General features: G+C 34.5%; 1 protein-coding gene across 9 annotated transcripts in view; it reads left to right on the top strand.

Annotated features, from left to right (window-relative positions):
• FCHO2 (FCH and mu domain containing endocytic adaptor 2) overlaps positions 1–22,508 on the top strand; it is an 85,809-nt gene that overhangs the window by 35,741 nt on the left and 27,560 nt on the right. For 7 of the 9 annotated variants that reach the window (XM_039566509.1, XM_039566502.1, XM_039566503.1 and 4 more), the window contains 5 exons: positions 7,227–7,271; positions 9,014–9,086; positions 12,109–12,133; positions 19,561–19,615; positions 22,064–22,242. In XM_039566509.1, coding sequence (XP_039422443.1) covers positions 7,227–7,271; positions 9,014–9,086; positions 12,109–12,133; positions 19,561–19,615; positions 22,064–22,242 — 377 coding nt within the window. Of the gene's footprint in view, positions 1–7,226; positions 7,272–9,010; positions 9,087–12,108; positions 12,134–12,170; positions 14,973–15,474; positions 15,524–19,560; positions 19,616–22,063; positions 22,243–22,508 lie in introns of those variants that run through there. The other 2 variants (XM_020584173.2, XM_020584172.2) reach the window with 2 other exon arrangements.

Raw genomic sequence — 22,508 nt, forward strand, 5'->3', positions numbered from 1 at the left:
ACCAGCCATATCTCACACCCTGTTTTTTATGCAGTTAGAGAGAAAATATGGAGTGAAGTTGAAGCAAAAGCAGGAGTAGAAAAGGATGAGAAAAGGGGCTGGGATTGTAACACTCTGCAGATTGGTGCATTAGCTGACATTATTTTGTTGCTCCCAGACCTCACACTTTCATAGATCATAGCTGAAACTTGAAGTGTTTGTTATCATACTCAGGTGTTGCAGCCTAGATGGATCTCTACCTTGAATCATTGCCTTTGGTACATGTTTCCTGTCTCTTTTGAAAACTAGTGTGTTATCAGAGCAATGAAAAATATTTTGTAACTGATATTTGCCACCTTTTTATTTTAGAGGAAAAAATGCGGTCTCTCCTTCTGAAATAAACATCTTAACTGATAATAATTATTTTAAGGTTACTCAGCTTATGATCCTTTTCTGCTTTGTTTTTTCTCCGTAAGCCACGTAGAAATACTGTCCCCTGAGTATAGTGTACTTGCTGTATTCACATAGTTTGTACCCAGAATACCAGAAAAACCTGAAATTAATGTTTCCTTTGAACTAGCGAACTGAGTGCAGGGCTGAAAGCCTAGTAACAGAATCAGGGTTAAAATTGATTGTTTAGATGCTCTCTTCGTATGTTAATTTCTTCATCTGAAAAAATTCTTTCCAAGGAAGTGCTGCCTATGTCGCTACTGATAATTGTCATTATTTCTGATGCCACTATCACCTCTACCTTTCCTTTTTTCTCCATAATTGAATACTATTGCCGTGCTATAATTTTCTTTTTTTAACATGATTTTTTTTAAAAAATAAAGATTTGGTGAAGCCTTCAACATCTCTAGAGGCTATATATCAGCCAGGCTGGTATATCATTCTCAGGATGTAACAAAGAGTAGTCAGAAATTCAATGATTGGTGTGGTGGAACCATATTTATAGAATTATATTAAAGGATAAGGTTTTACCAGTATTATTTCAGTGTTTTCCGTCAGACTGACCTGCTAACTGGCCAGTTTTATTTCCTGTCCCTTACCCTCATTTTGGCAAAGAGGAGCTAACCAAATCCATAAACTAAGATTTGCTTGTAGCAATTTGGTACTAGCATGATACCTGTATCACATGTATGAAATTTAGCTTAAAGAAAACAGGTGGTCATCTTTACTCTGCATTCCTCCAAGTAAGATATGCTTGAATTCGGGGTTTTTTCCTTCTTTTTTTTTTAAATGTAGTATAAGAAGTCCTTTTCTAGGAAAAAAATTCTTATTGTTTTATAAAATCATTTCTCATGGATGGACAGGCAATAAAAATGGGAGGCTAGTGTTAGAAACAAAATATATTTGGGCTTCCTGAGTTCCGTTGACAAAATGTATTTGGGCTTCCTGGCTTCTGAATTTGAAAGCTGGAAATATTTTACTGAACATGTCACAGGATCAGATGATAGCAAGAAAAAAATTGCTTATATGTTTGTGTACATACAAAATTGACCTTTGTGATGCAGCTTGACATCTAAACACTAAAAGCAGTCATTTGTTTTGACAGCAGAATTAATTGAGGCTAAAACAGTCGAAATTCCACTTGTATCAAGCTGTTCATTAGGAACTGCTGTCTGGCTTTAGTGCTGTCAGAAAAATAACCTGTTCTGCTATGATTAAATAGCAGAATGATGGTCGGTCCACTGAATTTGAGAGAGAGGTTGAATAAACTTTCTACTGCGGAAACAATTCAGAAGTGACACGCTGCAAGGGGGGTCAGAATGTGCATTGATATCCAGCTGAGCTGTCAACTGGCACTGAGCCAGGCACGCAAAGCTTTGCTGTTTGAAGCAGCATGTGAAGCATATGCAGTTTAAAAATCTGTCCTCCTTTCATGCATGATTTAGACTCAGAGACAAATTTTGTTTTTGTTGAAAACAAGAATATGGTTTGTTATTCTATTTGTAACTACAGGTACAGATTTATGGAGTATTTTTAAAAGCTTTTTCTTGAAACAGATAATGTTATTGTTTATAAGTGTGCATGCATGTGTGTAAACTGATTCCTCAGGTTGCAGGGAAGGGCAGTTTTCAGGGGGGTTCTGAGTGTCTGAGTGCTTCCAGTTACTGAGAATTACATGCAGTTAACACCAATATAATGTTCCTTTCTGTCATGCATGCCCTCCTTAAAACTAGAAAGGAGATAGTTTCCAAAAGCAGATGCAAATGTAAAGCAGTTCTTATTTGATTTGTTGACTTCTTGATTTGTTTACCTTTTTAGCTCTGTGGGATTTTCCAGTTCATTGATATACCTTCTCAGGGCACTTTTTCAGGGTATGACATAATATTACGTTTTTGTTGCTAGTAATATTGGTTGACTTTTGCATTTTACTTGTTTATTTAAAGAATCCAAACAGGAAAACCTTTTTTTTCCTCTCAGTTGAGGAAAGTGTGTATTATTTTATTGTTTTGACATTAGCAAAACATTCTCCCAATGTCTCCCTCACAGAGGTTTTGTGTAAAAGTTATATAAACAGGCTAGAAAACCTGCATCTAGGATTTTATGGAGAGAGGTTTTGTCTTTTTTCTTAAGTAACAGGTATAAGATAGCAGTTTCTGTAGTTGCCTTTAATATACCCTGAAAGTACTGTTCCCATAGATATGAGCTAAATATATAGGAGATTCTGTAATATAATTTACAGTGCAATTACCTTCTTCATTTGTCTGTCAATAAGAACAGTATCTCCTTATTGCTAGCTATATACTCTACCGTTAGTGGCATGAAAGCTCGCATACTCACATGGTACTTGTAACAAGAAAAGCATTACATGTAGTTACTGAACAGTCTAGGAGATGCATCCTAAGATGCAGACTTACTGACTGGTGCTTAATTTATGCAAGCGTCTTGTAAATTATGAGATTAACTACAATAAAAATTTTCCATTTATACAAATTACTTTTTCTGTTCCAGCAAACCAAAGCTGCTTTATTTTCAAGAACCTAAGAACTGACCCAGTCCTGGTGTATTTGCTTCAGTTTCTTGTCAATTAGCAGCTGTCTGCCTTCATGTGTTTGTGAAACCATCCTCTGTTTGCCTTTTCTTCTTGTCCTTATCTGTCCCAGCTGGTAGAATACTGTGAGCATTCAAGAACTCATTGCAGCTTGCAGTGATGCTTGGTGGGATTTTTTTTGTACAGTTAGAGAAGCTTACTGATTTTTGATGCCTGCTTCCTTTGTAGAGTACTACATTCTCATTAGCATCCCAATAGCTAGGTATTTATTGTTAGGTGACTGAAATCCCACTAGATACTCATATCTCTTTCTGTTACAGAGGCTAAACTTCATTTATGCACTGTATTTATTAACTTTTTCTGTTCTGTGTGTCTACAGTATCAAATACATGCAAGTCTATGTAGACATATTTGAGGTGTTAAAGCCAGCATTACCAATGTATGGATTAATTTAGCAGCAGGCAGAGTAGACTTTGAAAGTTGCACTGTCCTTGCAACAGAACATTAAATCAGACACCTTTGCAAGGATTGTACTAGATCTCAGCTATAACTTCTTATTTACTCCGAAAAAGTCTTAATGTCCTTTTGATTTTTACAGTACTACTGTAGTTTTAGAATTTGTTTTTGTGTTCATATGAAGGCTTGAGAATAGGCTTCCTTCTCAATTCACACTGTTGTTCTGTTATGAGAAAAAAAACAAAGGAAATTTCAGTGCTTTGATTGCAGTACTGCCACATAGCAGTGTAATCACCATTATCACCTGCACTGCAGTATGGCAGCATTTAGATGGCTCTTTTAGTGCCTTAGGCTACCACATGGCATGGACTCTAAAGACTGCTTCAGGGAAAGACTTCAGTCCCCAACATCAGCACTACTTCTTAAACATGAAGCAACTGCTTTTCGATCTTTGAATGTTGCAATGGACAGTGAATCTGCTTACTTGCATCAAAAATTTTAGTCATTGTAATCATCCAGATTTTGAGCTGAAGTCCTTGTTGGTGTTAAGCCTTTGTCTACACTACAATCACTGGGCTCCAGTCTGTTCTGAAAACTTTTAGCCTCATAGAGGTAATGCATCCACCTTAAAAACTTCATGTAGTTGTTACAAAAGTTATTGAGATACCAGGATGTAAGATGGCATGCTTTGACTTCCATCTGTATATTACATCCATCTGGCAATCTCCATTAATGCCAATCCACTGGTAGTGCTTGAGTATAGCAACTAATGACTAAGGAATCAGAAAGACAGACATTATGGTGTTTCAGAGGAGAAAGCTTTTGAGTTCAGGTTTTTTTACGGGTTTGGGGGATATTTTTGCAGTGCTAGTGCAGCTGCTTTTGTTCCCATGTTATACAAGGACAGTGGGCAGTGCTGGAAAACTTCTTAAGAAACTGTCTGAATTCCTTATTGATGCTATGCTCCCATAAAAGTATGTATGCCTAAGGCCTTCTGGCTGGCTAGGAGACTGGAGCTGGTTCTAGCAGCGGACAGTGTGGTGACAGCACACAATTCTGGCTGGACAACGGTATTATCACCTCTTTGGACGCAAAGACATCGGTCTGCAGGAGACTACAGCTGTTATGCAGGCTATTGAAAGCTTCTCACAGCTATCTCGTTTTCTAAATTAGTACACTATAGAGGAAACGTCTATTTCTGAAATGTTACTTTGACTTTAAAATACTATGCCCAAGGCAAAATATAGTGCTCTTCCTATTGACATATAGGAAGCAGAACTGTTGGGAGGTCTGACGTTGCAGAAAAAAACTTGTCAGGAAATTTAAAACTGCTACAAATTTCACTCTGCTCCATTCAAAATGGCAAACTGTATGAATTTGCCTTTGCTCTAAGCAAATAATGCAACAATGCATACGTGTTATATTGGTGAGGGTGGGTTAAATACAAATTTTACAAAAAGAGAACAATGCTGAACTTAATTTATTAGTATTTGTGGAGTAATTAGAAACAGCCACTGACATGAATTTCTGAAATTCCAAAGGAAGAGGAGCCATATTCAAATTTGAGTTAAGTAGGAAAGGTAAGTTAGGATCAAAATAGGTTTTTGAATTGGAACTGGTTCACACGATATCTGTGTGTTTCCGTAGTACAGAGGAATGTGTCTTCAAATAAAAATGTTTTAGAAAGGTGTAAAAAAACCACTTTTAAAGACAAGTGTTTTAAGCAAGCATAATGGAAAAAATAAAGGAACTTGGATGTCTTGTTAAAGCAAATCTTTCCTTTCTGCTTGTTTTAGGAGTGAAAGTTAAGATACTGATCTGAAATATGGATGACCTATACTTCGGCCTTCATTATTTTTTTTAATCATTAGTGTAAAAGTCTTAAAATTCGGGGGATCAGTCTTAGTAGCTGGAAAGGATAAAGAAAAAGGTGGAATTCTGAAAATGTCTGAGTATTTTATTCCTCTGAAAATATGTTTAAGTCTCAGTGTTTACAGGTTACTTTCTTTTGTTTTGGGGATGAGTGTTTGTGGTTGTTTTGGCTTTTTATTTTATTTTTCCTAGTGAAATGGGAGTATGTATAGAAGCAAGAAACAGACGTAGTTGAATCATTAGCAAAGTGATGAAAAATGTGTTGTCCAAAGTGTAGTTCTGAAGAAGTATTGGTTGTGTTCTTCACCTCCTATATTTTATGGCATTTTTCTGAATTTCTTGCTTCATATCCTTTGAACAATAGAGTTTAAATTTGTAAAATAAAATGTTGATTAAATCAGTGTGGAGATGTAGACATGTACCGTTCTAAACGTCAGTTTTCCTGGATTTTTTTTTTCTGTTCTTTTGTTTTGCAAAATACCCAGGTTTGCTTCTTTTTGGAGCATACTGACTTTGTTTTACTGTAAATTTAGTGAGAGCCAAGGATAAAGGATTGCAAGACCAGCCTAAAATGCACATGTATTTACAACATGTAAGAGATTGAGAGAACTGTTAGGAATTTGCATCTTGTCTTGCTACATTAAATAGTTAAACTAGCATTTGAAGTGATTTACTAATTGAAATTTAAAGGGCTGTTAAGACTTGAGATTTTTCTTTTAATATTCTGCTTTCAAGAGCATCTTTTGGAGGCCAAACAATTACATTATGATAAAAGAGATATTGATGGGTTCTAGTCCAAAATTCTCATCCTGCTGTTTTACAAATACTTAGATTTGTTTTTACTGATAGGGAAAATTTTGCAGACTTAGTCTTAATTACAATAAATATAAACCAAGACTTTTTGCACGCCATAATTTTTTTTATAAAAGCAATTAGAAGTATTTTTTCCCTCTGTCCTACCTGTAATGTTATCTGTGTATAAACTTGTGTGTATGCTATCAAAATGTTTGCGGAAAGGTAAGTAATAACCCCTGTGGCACAGTGATAGCATGCTAAACTTTTTCTTCTTGGGGGTACAGCTACAAGATAATGAAACATGGGCTGGAAGAAAAGGTGCCTGCCTGCATGTGGTCTCTGTTTTCACTGGACTTCCACAAGGGCTGGTATGATTCTGCCATTCCCTAAACAAGGTCCTACAGAAACTCACACTGCTTTCTGTACACTTGCTCCCTAAAATGGCTCATACTGGGATTAAATAAATCCTAGACCTGGCCAGATCGAATAAATGAGAGTTAGGTCATCCATTTGCAAAGTCAACTGACTTGTTTGTGTCAATTTGTGTCAACTAATTTGTGTCAACTATAATGTGAGGGATTTCTTTAGATCCAAAACTTAACTAGTGTTTCTGCCTTTTTTTTTTTTTTTTTTTAATCCTGTTGAGTCTTAATGATTTTTTGAAAAAAATTGTCCTCTTTATTGCTTTAGTTGGCTATGGAGAGGAAACACTACAACTAGCAATGCAGAGTTAGCAAAAGTGTGACTTTCAAAATCATAGCTTCTCCTTTTCATTTTCACTTATACAACTCTTGTTCATTAAAAGAAGATACATTGAAAACCTTACACTGATGCTATATAATAGATGCAATTTTGAATAAGGACACCAATTAGATGTTGTAGTAGCATAGGCAATTGAATTGTAGTTATATGATGACTAGTATTTTAATTTTTCAGTATGAAAGAGTGAAAATACTGCTTTACATATATGACTTTGCAGTATCTTTGGCCATTGGCAGAGTAATTGTGCCTTTCAGTTATTACCTACATTTGTAATTGGATTATCTCACATTTTCAGGAAATACTAGTTGCCATTAAAACAGATTAAATTTGACCTAATGTTTATCTTCATTTTCATTTCTTTAAGGCCCTATTGAATTTGAAGAATGTAATACATCCAGTGTAGCCGAAGGTAAGTTGCCATAGCATAGTTATTTACACGAGAATGCTGTGGGTAAGGACCTGAACTGTGAAGCAAAGGGTACTCAATATGTGAATCTGTATAACTTTAAAGTATAACTTTAAAGTATAACTTTAAAATGCTCCAGTAGACTAAAATGCAGTTTTCCTTTTGAGAAACAAACTTCAGTGACAAGAAGACTCATAAAACTTTTATAAGACTAATGCATAAAGGTCAGATAATTTGAGTGTTTCCTACAAATATACTTTGGCTAAGGCTTTGTCTTTGCAGAGGTTTGGATTTGATTTACTTATGAATGTGTTGTAGCTTAATTTACAAGTGTCAAAACATGGCCCAGGCTCTTCCCATTGTTACTGTGTCAGTTAAACCAAGCCTAATGTAATGTTATGGTTGCAAAGTCTTTCTTTGTTGGTGCAGCTTATTTTCCTTAGAGGATTGTTTTAAGTGGTTAAGAAGTGCTTTCTGTCCATAAGCTATGTATTTACTTGTGGAACAGAGGAGTCAACAGTGTAACTATAGCATCCAAAAAACTTTTAAGTTGCCAAGACTGCAGCTGAGACTTAAAATCTCTTCTGTCTGAAGCAGAGAAGATCCGTGTTCAGAAATTACTCTTATGCTGCATTTGCCATTGTTTTGGGCTGCATAGGGCAGAGAGAGAAAATAAAGCCCAGACATTTAAAAAAAATCTTGGAAGAAATTATGTGCCTCAGTATATATGACTGACTCTACAGCTACCTGATTTGAGAAGTTTGGAATTATTTAAAGTTTCTAGGAGAGGAGAGATTCCTTATGTGCTGTATAATGTATTTTTGTAAAGGTAAATATAATAAAGTGCTTGAATTGACAGTGGTTTAATTTTGGAAACCAGATTATTTCTACCACTCTGCTCAACATCATGCTGTCAGTAGTATCATGCATCAAAACAGAACTGTAGACTAGTTGGATCAGATGCTTGCATTTAGTCATTTTTTTTGGCAGTCTGCTCTGCCTCAGCAAACATTGTGAAAAAGCAGATGTGGCAGTAAGTCTGAGGGAATATTTAAGTGTATTTTAGTTTTAGTACATTAAATGGGAATGAAAGCAAACTTTTTTCAGTACTGTAGCTATATGTATCCAGTGCTAAAAGCAGGGAAGAAACAAAAGGGGAGAAGCCTATGCCAAACTCAGTGAGAACCAGTCTTAGAGCTGGCTAGAGCACTGGGAAATCATAAATTCACATCAGCTGGAAAGCCAAGAAACAATCTCATTTTTAACAGGACCAAGATCCTGCTTTTGAGGAAAGATGGGGGCTTGCAGCTGCTGGGAATATGCAGGGAAATAACAACAGGGTGTTGAACTGCAGTAGGTGGAGAAGGCCGCATTCATTTTCTCATCCAAGTGCATTGGCTATTCAGGATTGCCTGGAGCAATAACTCCTGTTGAGTTTTTGTGAGCAGAGTCCTGTTCCTCAAAACTATTAAAAAAACATAATCTGTATACCCAACTCGGCGATGTAAATCAGTTTTTAAGGATTTTGTTACTAATGTGTTGAACCATATTTTGATTTTTTTTTTTAATTGGTATTTTACCTAAAGCAAATTGGAATAATGTTCCCTTAATTTGGCTCCATACCTATCTCCACTGCATACCTGTGGAAGCATTTAAAACATTGGCATTCATATGCACCTGTGTTTGACATTGCTAAATATGCATTTATCTCTTTGATCTATAAATGAAAAATGTTTGTTCCATAGGAATAAAACCACGGAAAAGGAAGCCTTTTGGTTTACCAGGAATAATGAAAAAAGAAAAAGATACTGAATCTGTGTAAGTGTATTTCCACCCTGAAGCTTTGTTTTGTATGAAAACTGTAATGGGGATGAAAATGAGCTGATATTTAAACAAAAAAATGGATTTATAACAGCGGTTTAAAGGAATGTGATGGATATGAAAACACCACAGTTATTTACGATTTTTATGACCAAGGGTTTTAACATAAATAACAAAAAATAACGTAAGTATTCATAGCAGTCTACTCATGTTTCATTCTTTGGTGTGCATAGGTAAGTATTTTTCCATTCTTCTACATTTCAGCATTGTAGATAATGTAATTCACATTAGTCCTAATAAAATAATATGTCTGTATGTGGTAAAAGTACTGGATGGCTGTGTTTGCAGAATTGAAGCTTCAGTTATTCTTCTGTTAGAAGAACTTCTACATAGACTGTTGAAGGACAGAAAAGTCTTTTAATGTTTATGCAGTACATCACGAGCCTACTCCCTTCTCAAACACCATCATTCTAACTCAGGACTGATGTCCCAAATATACCCTTTGCCATATTCTTTGTATTGCTTCGTCTCCCAGGAGATAAAACTCTCCAAAAAGTGAGCTTGAGTAACAGTTCTGAGGTGAATTAGCCACAGTGTCTGTATTAGTATTTATGGTCAATGTATTTTTTTCATAATTTCTACATATATTTCAGGAAAACAGCTTACAATTTGACAAACTTAGCAATATAGAAATGTTTCCAGAGGCAACATCTGCATACATGCTTTTTAAAATTACTTTCTAAAGTAACGTTTTACCAGTGCTAGTTTTTTTAACATACTGCTGTAAAATTGATGACCTAAGAACAGTATGTGCTTATAGTATTTTGTTTCTATATTTACCCACTACAAAAGTGACTAGATTCTGAGATCAGAAAAAGTATAATGGCATAATGTCAATCTCCTATGTAATGTGTGCCATACATCGCTTTTACAGAGATTCTTGCATTAAACCGTAACCACTAAATAAACTAGAACTTCACGAATAAATAACAAAGGATTCATTACGTGCATAAAATATTCTAACACTTCTTTTATGATCTCTTTAGAGATATAGATTGCTAGTCTGTATTTTGTCTGATTTAATCTTCAGCTTGATGATCCTGTTACAGACTGGAAATGATAAAACTGTCATCAGAAACTTCTCTGCACAGAGATGTCAAGTCCTCCCTTGGTCTCATGTTTTATTAGTCTGTAAGCTTGTTTAGTTTGTGTAGGGCAGACTTTCCACATCTAGAAAAAAATCTCATGGTTAGTAGGCTTTTCAGTTTGCCAAGACAGTTTTTAAACTGTTGATGCCTGAACTGGTGGTGTGCCTAGTAATGGCTTTAATTCTGGGAAATACCATACATGGTGTATTCTGTTACATATTGCTGTAGTTCGGCCAAGGATTTCACTTCTAACCACTGCTTTGCATGGTTTGGTTGTTCTAGTTTTTATCTACAATCCTTAAATTCTCTTATTAAATCTCCATTTTCTGAAATACTACCTTATACCAGAAGCATGACCTAGTTCTTAAATTTTAAAAGAATGATCATAAATCTAGTGATTTAAAAGTACTTTTGTCTACAGCCTGATATCCTCATTTTCCACCTCACCAACAGTTGCAAACAGTTGTGTTTTCTTTGCATGTATAGAACAGATCCTGAGAGATGCTGTTAGTTGCTCCTTTGAATTATAATAGTTCTGCTGTTTCTGTTTGAGATCTGTTAGCTCACTATATTTTAAAACCTTCATTGTGGGCTGAATTATAATCATTCATTTGCCTCATATTTCACATATCTCAACTTTTATGGACCTCAGGCTGTCTTGTTTGCATACAAACACTTTTTGAAACCACATCTCTCAAGGGAAGAATATACTTTGTCTCTTCAAGCAGTAAAATATCTTTCAAAACAGCTCTACTACTATGAAAAATGTCAACCAACTAGAAATTTGGTCACATATGTCCTCTTTTGTGTAAGCCCTTTCAGAGAAGATGGAATCCTTCATCTCAATGTCATTTCCTTAACATGCTGTACTGAATTTTATAGTAGTGCTTCCATGTTAGCAAGTTTTTCGTACCTGTTTTTAAGGCACTGTAGTAAAAACTACATTTTTTACCTTTAACTGATGTGTTTTTTCAGATAAGATGTTCTAGATTGTAATAAATCAGATTTTTTTCCATGTTCTTTTTTCTATAAATGCATGTTTAGGATGTTCAGATTAATGATATAAAACCATTGTTGTTCAGTTACACCATCACTATTTGTCAGGGTGCAAATTAGAGAGGACTTGCATGCTACTCAAGTATTCCCACATTCTGTAAATGTAATTGCTTCTGCTTTTTGACGACATCAGAGGGAATCAGTGTCATTCATTAGTTTAAGTGCAAATCGAAGTTGCAGTGGAAAAGTTTAACACTTGCGAATGGTGTGCTTGCAACCACTGCCTTTCTGCAGACAACTTTTTGAATTTTTTTTTTAAGTGCTTATTAGGAGGGTACTCAGTTATTTTGTGGAGCCTCTTCTAGTACTTTACTGCAACTGTGCTTGACACACATGAACTAAGAATGAAACTCTAGAAGAGGAAGCTCTGAATTCCTCTAAAGAAAATCTTAGTTTCTTTGGGAGCTGGTTTTTGTCCAAAATGTTTTGCACTTTCATGTGGACTATTTTGTTAGGATCGATGACTTCTACTTACTGCACACATCAGCCATGAGGACCTGAATCTTAAAGTATGTTCATCCAGAACACAGTGATAGTCCTCACCTTTCTGGAGTTTTTGGTTATTATTTTTTAATTCTTTTCACTAGTATGTGAGTTTGATTTTTCATAATTTTTTTTGAGTTTTAACTGTCAGCTGTTATTTAAGTCTCATTCAGTTGAATGTGGATTATTTAAAGTAAAAATTTCAAGAATCTGAAAGGCAAAAGGTTTAAATGCACTGTTTCAAATTAATTTAAAATACTGAAGGAAAAAATGTATGAATAAAATAATTTGTGCATTTTATAATTGTAAATTTTCTTTATTTTTTTTAATAGGGAGTGTCCAGATGCAGACTCAGTTGTAAGTAGACTTCTTCCCAAAATAAATGCATATGCTAATACTATCAAGCCCTACAATCTGATGAAACTTAATTTACATACAGTCCCTGCAATACATTATTTATCTGATAGAGGATTTAGTATTTTCATAGCATAGTCAAAGTGTTAATTTTGTGCAGTATACAATCTTCAGCAGTATGTACAAACAAGTGTCAGTAATGCATTTTTGTTTCCTAACAATTTTAGGTTTTAAGCAAGGTGTTTTTACTGCAAGTGTATATTACTTTATTTTTCAGTTAATAGTTTAAGTTTTTTGGCTAATAGATTCTAAGAAAGAAAAAGGTTTAGTTTATTGTGGACTCAACTTTGTATCATCATATTCCTCTGCTTACTACTGGTTCTTTTGAGAAATCCTTCTGATATTGATAATGTTCTGCTTTACTACTGGCAATAGAGTGTAGGAATAGACTTTTTAAAATATGGCTTTAAATGCAGTATTTCTAGATGCACTTTTTTAATGGTTTGGTTTTCATTACTGTTAGTTAGATCTGTGCTATGTTTTACAATTTTTTTTAGTCAATTCAGGTAAGTGGCCATTGCAATTTAATTTGAGTGGCCAGGTAAAAAAATTAAACTATGTTAATTGTTTTTTATTTCCTTAATTTGATCTTTTCTTTTTATGCAAAGATGTATCTTCTCTTGAATTAATACATAACAAAGATTGTAACTCCCTATAGCTATATATGGGAAAAAATTACAGAATAAGTGATTTTCTGTAGACTAATTTGGTTTTAGTTTATTTATTTAGATGCCAATTATATTACAGAATTTAAGTTTTCAAGTTCACTTATTTTGTGGATTTTCTTATTTTTATTTGCTAACTAGGAGGTTTTAGGACCTAATATTAAAACTTGTTTTGAGAAACTTGATTTGAAACATCTAGTAGCACCATCCTTCTAAATGGGGAAAAGTAAGTTTTGCCACACAACAGAACTATATGTGTAAGAACATGTGAAATTCTTGCCAAGACAGTTGTTTTATACTATGCAGTCATCTTGACTAGCAGCAAATTTCTTTCCTTGCGTACATTTAAAAGAAAGTAACTATCGAATGATCCTTATAATTATCAAGCTTCTCATGGAAGTAAAATCAGGTTGAGTCACTGGAGTGAACCACAACTGGATCTGACTTGCAATGTTTATTTTCTTTGCTTGTTTTGGTGTCCATGTTTTTTGAAAACAATTAGTTCCAAAAATTCAGCTATAAATTGGTTGGACATTCTTTCTGGCTGCCATATGATCATCTATGTTAATTGTTATTGTATTTTGTTGTATTTTTTTTGCCTGCTTAACATTTTATGACTGTATTGGAGTTTAAAATTTGGTCTATGATTTCTTCTTGCTTTTTTCAAGCAACAGCGGTATTCTGTAGAGTGATAGAATGCTTTAATAGCAGAAATCATTACTGTAATTCTAGTGAAAAAATGATTTGAGATATGAGATTCGTTTCACCCCTTACAAACAAGCAATCCATTGTGCTTTTATGTTTTAAGGTTGGAGTCCTCTTCTGAAATGTCTCATTTCAAATGGTTTTAATTTTTCTTGGTTTTTACTTTTGCATTTCCTTTCTGTTTGATTTTTCAAACCTGATCTAAATAGTTTAAACCATGTATATTATCTCTAGGAGGATTTGTTTTTATGGATATTTGCAATAAATTACACATTTCAAGAACTTGAACTTGGAAACCTATTATTAAACAAAAAAAAAAATTAAGGCAATTATAATTCGTGTTTGATTGCTAGGAAATACTGAGGAACAGACCTCAGAAAATTCAACTCGAGATGTTCCAATTATTTTGTCAGTTCTGGTCGCTTACAGAAAACCTGTCTGGCATATATATGATTAATGTGATCATTTTTTAAAAGGTGGCTTTTGTTTATTTTTCAAAAATTTTAATTGTGTGAAAGGAATGTAAGAAATAATCACTCTACAATTATATGAAAACATAAGTACCAAGGTAAAATACTGAAAAATTTCAAGTTAAGGATCTAGGAAGAACTGACTTCTATACATTATCTACTAGTTCTGTGTGCTGCTGTGGATCTTTGAACATACTATGTAGTCAATACCATGAAGGCCTTCTCACTAGTCCAAAATTTATAATGCAGTATTGTATTCTTCGTTTCCAAAAACAAAATGGTGAGGTGGTCCTAAAAAATGTCTTTTGTCCCAGAATGGACATTCTCAAATTTATCTGTAGTAAAACAGATCCGCTTTTGTAGCTGTCGGATTATATATACTGAAAAATAAATTAAGAAAATGTTAAGTCCTGTAAGTATTTTTTTGGTAAGAGGTCTTCATGTGCTCATAAGTAGGCAGCTGTGGACTAAGAACTGGAGTTTGTTAAAAAGGTTGACCACTTCAATAAGCAGTCTCTGTTTAAATATAGGTGACAATATCTCATGAGATTTAAAATTCCTGAGTTTTTTATATGTCAATCTGTAGTGTAACTTTAATTAAGCTAAACCTTGATAATTAAGAAAAGTGGAAAGTTTGTAGTAGGAAGTGTGTGCACTAGAAAGAGATAGCAACTGAAGGCTGACTCTGTATGGGGGTTTTGGCTTAGAAAGTTTTTATAAAGGCTGAACTAACTGTCTTGTTTCCCATGAGTTTGCCATGTCTCTAGAGATGTTCCCTAGGAAGATAGGAGGTCTAAAAGAAACTCACATTTTGGGGGAGCTTTTACAAGGTTCCACTTGTGTCCAGCAAGATCTGAATTGGGATTGCAACCTTTCCCTTGGCTGGGATGCTTGCTGATCTCCTTCTACTTCACTGCCTATTTTCATGAAGACCGTAGCAATGTAATTATCTTTGAGTTCTCTGTTCTGTCTGTCAAATCCTTTTGAAATTGTCCAGTAAGTTCAAAAGTAATTAAGAAGGGAGTCACAGATGTACAGAACATAATGCTGAAAGTTTTTTTTTCATGGGAAACTGAAATGCAAACACATATCAAGGCATCCAGAACTTTTCATTAACCTCTTCACATGCGAGTGTAGCATAATTACAGTTATATAGAATTATGGACCACTCTGGTTGTTGGGGACTGGTTGAATTTGGAGCCATCAGATTCTGAGAAGTGGAGCACAGGCGTAACCTAATGTTTAGTGAAATTAAAATATTTTTCTTTATTTGCATTTTACAGCATTTGATTTTGAGTAGCTGCTATTGATACAGAGGACAAGGCTTTCTATCACAGCACAAGACAGGGGCACTTTGAATACCCATTTTTCTTTCTTTCTGCATTTCTAACAATAGGAGAAACTGACTGTCTACTCTCTTCTTCTGTGTCTTTTGGGTTAATAGGCACCCTAAGGAGAGGAGGCCAATATTCTGCTTCTGTCTTAACCTAAGGGTATGCCAGAGTCAAATTTTCATCTCAAATATGTCTAAAGTGGAGAGGCTTTTTGTTCTCTTGTTCCAGCCTATGAGATTCAGCTGCTTACTTAGAGTCCTCACCTGGATTACAGGAAGTCAGTTGAGTTCTGGCAGAAAAAAGCAGAGTGAGCTGTTCAGCTGCACTGCATCTTGAAGCATACCTTCAGGAAAACTTGATAAGGAGCTCTCATAACCACTGTAGTTATCCCAGGAGAAAAGGAAATATGAAGAAATCAAACTGGAGCATAGTGAAGGTTCTTCGCTTCTTGACTGATGACCAGCCTGTCAACAGCACAGAGGAAGGGCCAAATGAAGTAGCTAGACTGCAGTATGCTCCATATGTTCCTCCCTTGTCCTTTGTATGTAGCCCAGAGACACTAATGACATGGTAATGGTGTGGCTTCTTCCATCACTTTTGGATGACAGATGGGACAGAGCAAGGAAAATGAAATAAATTATTCACCAAAACTAAAAAAATATGTTTTGTCACTGGAATGCTTGGTCCTCAAGCTTCTTATATAGGCAGTTATATTTTATTTATCAAGGCCTTATGCTTTACTTCTTTGAAAAACTATTCACCCCAGAATGCTTGTAGAATATACCAAGACAAAGACAAAGGTATACACCTAAGTTTCTGGTGTATGTTTAAAGCTATATAAGATCTCAATTAATGCGTTGTATTACATCTGCAAACACAGGGAAAACTGTGGCTTTTAAAGCTGCATGTTTAATTGCTTAACAGAACCTCAAAAAGGCTTCCTGGAAGTCCACCATTCCAGTTACTTCTGCAGAGTTCAATTTGCATGCATAATGAGGTTGTTGGGATTTTTTTGGCTGCAAAGACCACTACGCATGTTTGTGTAGGGGACTAAACCAGACCTTCATCCCCATCATATTAATAGTAACTTTTCCCAAAGGCCAAAGTTTGCAAAGACCATCATCTTGTGTGCTGAAGTTCAAAAATTATACAGGTATACATGCAGGTTGTGAGCTTAACCTCTGATCAGCATGATAGGCAAATCAGGTCTTGTCTGTTTTGTGTGCCTGATACTTAAGACACATTGTTGTCCATGACATAATATATAGTTCTGTAACTGTAGGAGTGTGGAGAAGGGAGAAAAATTAGTCAAATAGATGTACATGCCTTCATTAGCATCAGATTCATGAGTATGGGTCTCTCTCAAGCTGCTGTGTTATCTACCACTGTTATTAAATGTAGATTTGCAAATAAAATGTTGGTATTTCAGAAACCAGAACATTCACTGGTTCAACCATTCATAATATTGAGAACAGTATTTTGAAATTACTACTTATAAGATTGTGAGGTACCGTTTTGCTTGTTTGTGACACAATTTGCCTTTGTCTATTCAAAGGTATATCAAGTATCTCTTCCACCCATTTTTTATGTTGGTTTACACAAAAATATAAATTCAGTGTCTCATTAATTAAAGCAGGTGTTAAGAATGATCATAAATTGGCACAAGATCGATCTGAATTACTGAAAAGGCTGGAAATAAAAAGCAAATTATTTATGTCTGTATACACTGCTGAGAGTCAGATTTTTGAAATTACATTTAAATTTTAGGTATTGGAAAAAAAATTATGTTTTCTATACAGGGCTAGAAAAAAAGTGGTAATATAGACCAGCTGAAAAAGAAGGAAGGAATTTTCTTCTCCTGTGTTCAGAACTTAAGCTGTTAAGTATCCGTCTCTGTTATGTACATGAAGTTGTGAAAACTGATTGCATGCTAAAGGGCTATTTCTGAGGAACAGATTATTCAAGTATATTAGCAAGACCAGAAATAATTATCATGAAAGTATTAAGAAAGAAAGTAAAACAGTTTAAGATTTTATTGCATTCTAAGGACTTACTTCATCCTAGAGATTATTCAGTAAATTAAAAATAATGCAATGAAAATAACTTCTACGAACTAAGTTCTCTCACAATTTTATATCAGAATAGTTTTTCCAGCTACATTGTGTGTGCTGTGTCAGCCCAGTAATAATATACTTTACATATATGGCCCAGCTGTAAGAAAAATTAAATGTTGTATATTTAAAGATTTTCATTGATTTTCAATTCTTCTTAACCATGAATGATCCTGATCTATGGAAAATTACGTAGTATGACAACTAAAGTAATTTCAGAATTCAGAATTTTTAGTGTTACAAGAAAATATACTTACCCTTTAGCTGTATGTTTTTGTTCTGTTTACTTTGATGTCAAGTTTCATTAGTGGTTTCTGGTATATAAACAAGGTCAGCTTGAGGTCAAGCGTAGCTAAGAACCCTGATTTGAGCGAGTAGAGCTAAAGTATTGGACCGTGTGATTGTAGTCTTCCTACTTTTTTTTGTTGTTGTTGTTCTTATTTATTTACTTATTAATCAAATAGCAGTGAAGTCTAGATCCTACAAATATTTCAAGAAATTCCATCTATATGTTCTATATTTTAAGGTTGGAGAGCTTAAATGTTGGGTTTTGGCCTTAGTTTGATGTAGTATTTAATTTGGTACAGTCTTACATCTGTACAGGATTCTATTTCTTACACTTTTTTTAGCAGAAAGTTTGAGCTATGTGTAAATTCCATTTATTTTAGAAGTGCTAAATTTAGGGACCTGTATAGAGGAGAATCTTTCTTAGTAAATTACCAGAGATCCCATTTATGATATATGTAAAAGAAACAGAAGGATAACTACATTCTAATCATTTTAATGTTTGTCTTCTGTACTTCAAAAGCTATTCAGAGATATTCTCTTTAAACTTGGCTTCAAATTTTAGCTGAAGTCATGAATTTCCTTGCTTGTCCACTTGAAATCACCAGCAAAAGTCATTTTGTTGTATCTCATGACTTCCAATAAATTACATTTTGGCCATACTGTGTATACATATCTGTTGGTCAAATTGCTTCCCAATACCTGCTTTCTGATAAACTGATTGCTACACTAGAAGAAGTCACTTTTATATTATATATATTTTTATATGTATGTCTCCACAGTCTAATTTTTATAAGATATTAATAACTGCTAAAATCACTGCATTTTGAAGACACCTTGGTTGTGGTTTTTTTGTGATAAACGTACTGAAACATTTAGCAGTTCACATACACTGCCTATGCATACAAAGTTGTGAGTGGATGTTTTTCTTCTGAGTGGGGAAAGTATCTACGTATCCACATATATATAATATACATGATGTGGGGGTTTTGTGCATTTTTAAAATTTAGATAATCTTGGAGATTTGTTTCTCTCTGCTCCAAAGTTTTTTTAATGAAGTTATATGCTTAGCTTAGCATTCTAAGTTATTTTAACATCATTCTTTTCAATTTCTATTTAATTGCCTGCAAGAACGAAAAAAAAGAACTTGTCTTATGTTCCCAGATCCTTATTGGCTTTGAAGATTCAGGATAGTGTTGGAGATGTGTAAAGGAAAACTTTGGAATAAAATTTTGAGCACTTGTGATGTGGATATTCTTTTCTGAAGCAACAGTGCAGGCATGCTGCCTTTTCTAGGGGGAGTGGAAGTTGCAACCTGTGCTTTTGCTTGCATATTTAAATATTGACTAGTACTTAATACAGGTTTTGCCTCTGCACCATCAGAACATCTTGTGTCTTAGCTGAGAGCAGTAAAAACTGAGAAAATTTTCTGGGGCCAAGAGAATGGTAGGCTAATTTAACTCAGTCCTAAAGCTAAACTAATGTTAATTTCTGTCCTTTTTGATAAAGTAATTGATTAGTAGTTAATCAATTGGTAATTAATTAGTGATTGATTAGTAAAAGTTGACGCATTGCAAACTTGCCAGTTTTCACAGGGAATTTAGAGCTTCTTTTGTTGCATTTTGTGCTGAGGTATCTTGTCACATAATTTCTGAATGACAGGTCGTAACTTCAGATAACTAATAATGTTGAATAATGTTGTAATTTTAAGTTGTCAATGATGTAAAATTCAGCCTGATGTAAGAACCACATTGTTTTTTAGTTATTTGTCAATAGCATAATTTTTGTTGTTATTTTTAGAACTTTCCTGATGTAGATGATGAAGGATACAGCATTAAACCAGAAGCAACACAGGATATCCTTTTTACTATTGTTATGCCAAGTTATTTGATGTTACTACAGTTCTTTGGAGAGAGGAAGTACTGCCTAAAGAGTTAAGAAAGATAAATGACATTTATGCCTATGTTTCAACCTTGTATTCTTACATTCATATCTTTTGTAAAATGAACCAAATTTTTTCTTAGATGTGGTGTTACATGTTAAATGTTACAGATTAGATTAGATCAGGTCTCTTTAAAAGGAACCATAATGAACTGAGAAGTTCCCTTAAGGAAACTTTAAAAGGACAGTAAAAATAAAAAGAAAAAAAATAGCCAGAACAAAATCTTCCATGCAGATCTCTCTCCTTGAAAAGATCTCAGAGAGTTTATAAAGTAAAGTCTGCAAACTTTTTAAAGTGGATGGTGTGGTTATCTGTACTATACCTGCACCCTCCCATTTTTTTATAGTGCCATTAAGATGATTGGGAGCTCCAGCAGTGTAGAAATAGAATTTCTGTTACTTAATGAAGTCATTACACCACATGCTGTTTCCAGCTGGTGCTTTTAGCTTTTACTGTCTTTTTAATAGTAGCTTTCATATACAGAATAGATTTTCTTCTGAGTCACATTTATGGAGGCTCAAGATTTTTTCTCTGCCATTCCCCTGTTGCTTTGGAGTAAAATTCTTGTCCTCTTTTTTCCCTACCATCACAGAGGAATGCTCTTCTTAATAGCTGGGTATAATTACCATAGATCTAAGCAAGCCTAGTATGTTAGCAAGATAGCTAATTTTTGGTAATGTATTCACTGAATTTTCTAGGTACTTCAGATGAAAAGTGAATTTAGGCTGTAAAATTACCTTAAATTGCAAAAACTTTTAAGCAGTTAACAGCTCATTGCGGTGGGCCAGTTCATAATAATAACTTCTTTGTTTTCATCAACTTTGCAGAATATGCCTCTAATGCCCACATGGAAGAGTCCTGTAGCAACAAAAGCAGTTGACGTTATCTCCTATTTACAAAAGTGATATAAGAGTGACAGACTTTTATCCAGTTCTGAGAGGAGTATTACTTCATGCTTTGCGTGTATTTCTGAAAGTGAGAGAGAAGAAAACAACATTCATACTTGTAATGAATGACTCATCTGGACATCCTTTTTTTTATTATCTCTTTTTTTGTTGTGAAACAAGAGAAAAGGCATGCATTCAGTGAAAAATATCAGTGATTTGCAATCTGTAATGAGATAGTACTTCAGCTTCTGAAAATCTTGAACAGATTCAAGCTCCCTTCCTCTTTTCCTCCCTTAGCCTCTAGAAATTTATTCTGTTGATGGGAGCTCTTGAAATAATTTTTGGAGGACATTAATTATAATGACAGTCAATAAGTCTGACTTAAATCTGTATTGGCAAAGCACTTTACAAGAACTGTCTTATTTGTACGAAATGAATCTTGATGGTCAGTGATAATTTTCAGGACAAGAAATCTTTTGATGAAATTAAAATTACTTGTCTTTGAAACCTTTTCTATAGCTTCATTTTGAAGGAACAGGTAGTCTGTCAGATGAAGATATATGGCTTTTTCCTCACCACAACTTTCAGATCCTTTCAGCTGAAGTAGGTTTGGAATGTCTTTAAGGTTCAGGTTTAAAACTGTGTTAGGGAATAGTTTGAAGGAATTTAATGCAAATGTCTGTCATATTTTCAGGTCAAAATAACAGAAGCCACTTAGAGAATATGTACAGTTCTTCCAGGTGGTACAAAACTTTTGTATTTCTGTAGAGGGAAATTTTCAAGTTTTTCTTGCCAAAACAGATGCAGTTTTCTTCAGTGCAGCTCCTGTGCATATAAAGGGCTGTTACATTTTCCTTATTTTGAAGGCTGAGATGTCATTGTGATTCCTTTTTTTCCCAAGATGGCAGTACTTTAAGCAGTTGATATTGTTCAGTTTACTGTGCAGCCTTCTGGCATCCTTTCTTGTAAAATTTCCAGTGCCACACTGTAAAAGGAGCAGGTAACAGTAGCTCCTGTTCTTTCCTTCTCTGTTAGTGTTAGGTACAGGTACCAAGGGCATTTCACTGCTTATTAAAGAACCTAGGCTTTTCTTCACTCGGTTTAAAAGATTTCTACATTTTCCATACGTCTGTTAGAATCCCTGTTGGAGTCTTGCAAATTATAATTTGAACATGCAGAAGTGTTGCTGCTCTAGAATCTTAAATTTAACCTCATGCCTTCAAATATGCAGTTGTTCAGTTATATAACAGATAGTGCCATTCTTCAGTTATGACATCATGTTTTTCTGAACAGAATCATCATTATGAAGATAAGTGGAATAAACCCCTAAATTTTAACTCTGATTTGTGATTTTTGGACTGTGGGTGTAAGTAAGTGCACAAAGAGGTCACTTAAATGAGCATTTTGTGGAGCATAATTATGAAGTAGATTAAGCAGATGACTTTGTGGTATTTCCACCTTAACTGAGAAAAACATACCAAAGAGAACCATTTCTATTCATCCAGTGATTCTGACTCTGAAGATGATGAACCCAGGAGGTTCCATGTGGAAATAAAACCTGTCCAGCCCAATAACAGCTCTCAATACACTATGCCTTCTTTGGATGAATTAAAAGTGTCTATAGGGAACATCACTCTTTCTCCAGCAATATCTGTAAGTTTTGTTCCTCATATTTTTAATGTGTAGAAAAGTGGTAAAGAAACTGTAGTGTAAACATATATTATAGTGTTCAGAATTTATTCTAGGTTCAATGATCCTTTTTTCTTGTGCACTAGGTCATTTTTGGTACACTTTATATTCCAATGTATTTGTATTGCACTTTTTTACTGCAATATAACATTAAGTACTTTTCTCGTATTTAAACTTCCCTATGAGTCTCTTGAGTGCTCAGTTCTTGTCTTTGTGCTGTTGCCACCACA

This window comes from Corvus cornix, chromosome Z, assembly GCF_000738735.6.
Source record: "Corvus cornix cornix isolate S_Up_H32 chromosome Z, ASM73873v5, whole genome shotgun sequence".
Taxonomy (NCBI): domain Eukaryota; kingdom Metazoa; phylum Chordata; class Aves; order Passeriformes; family Corvidae; genus Corvus; species Corvus cornix.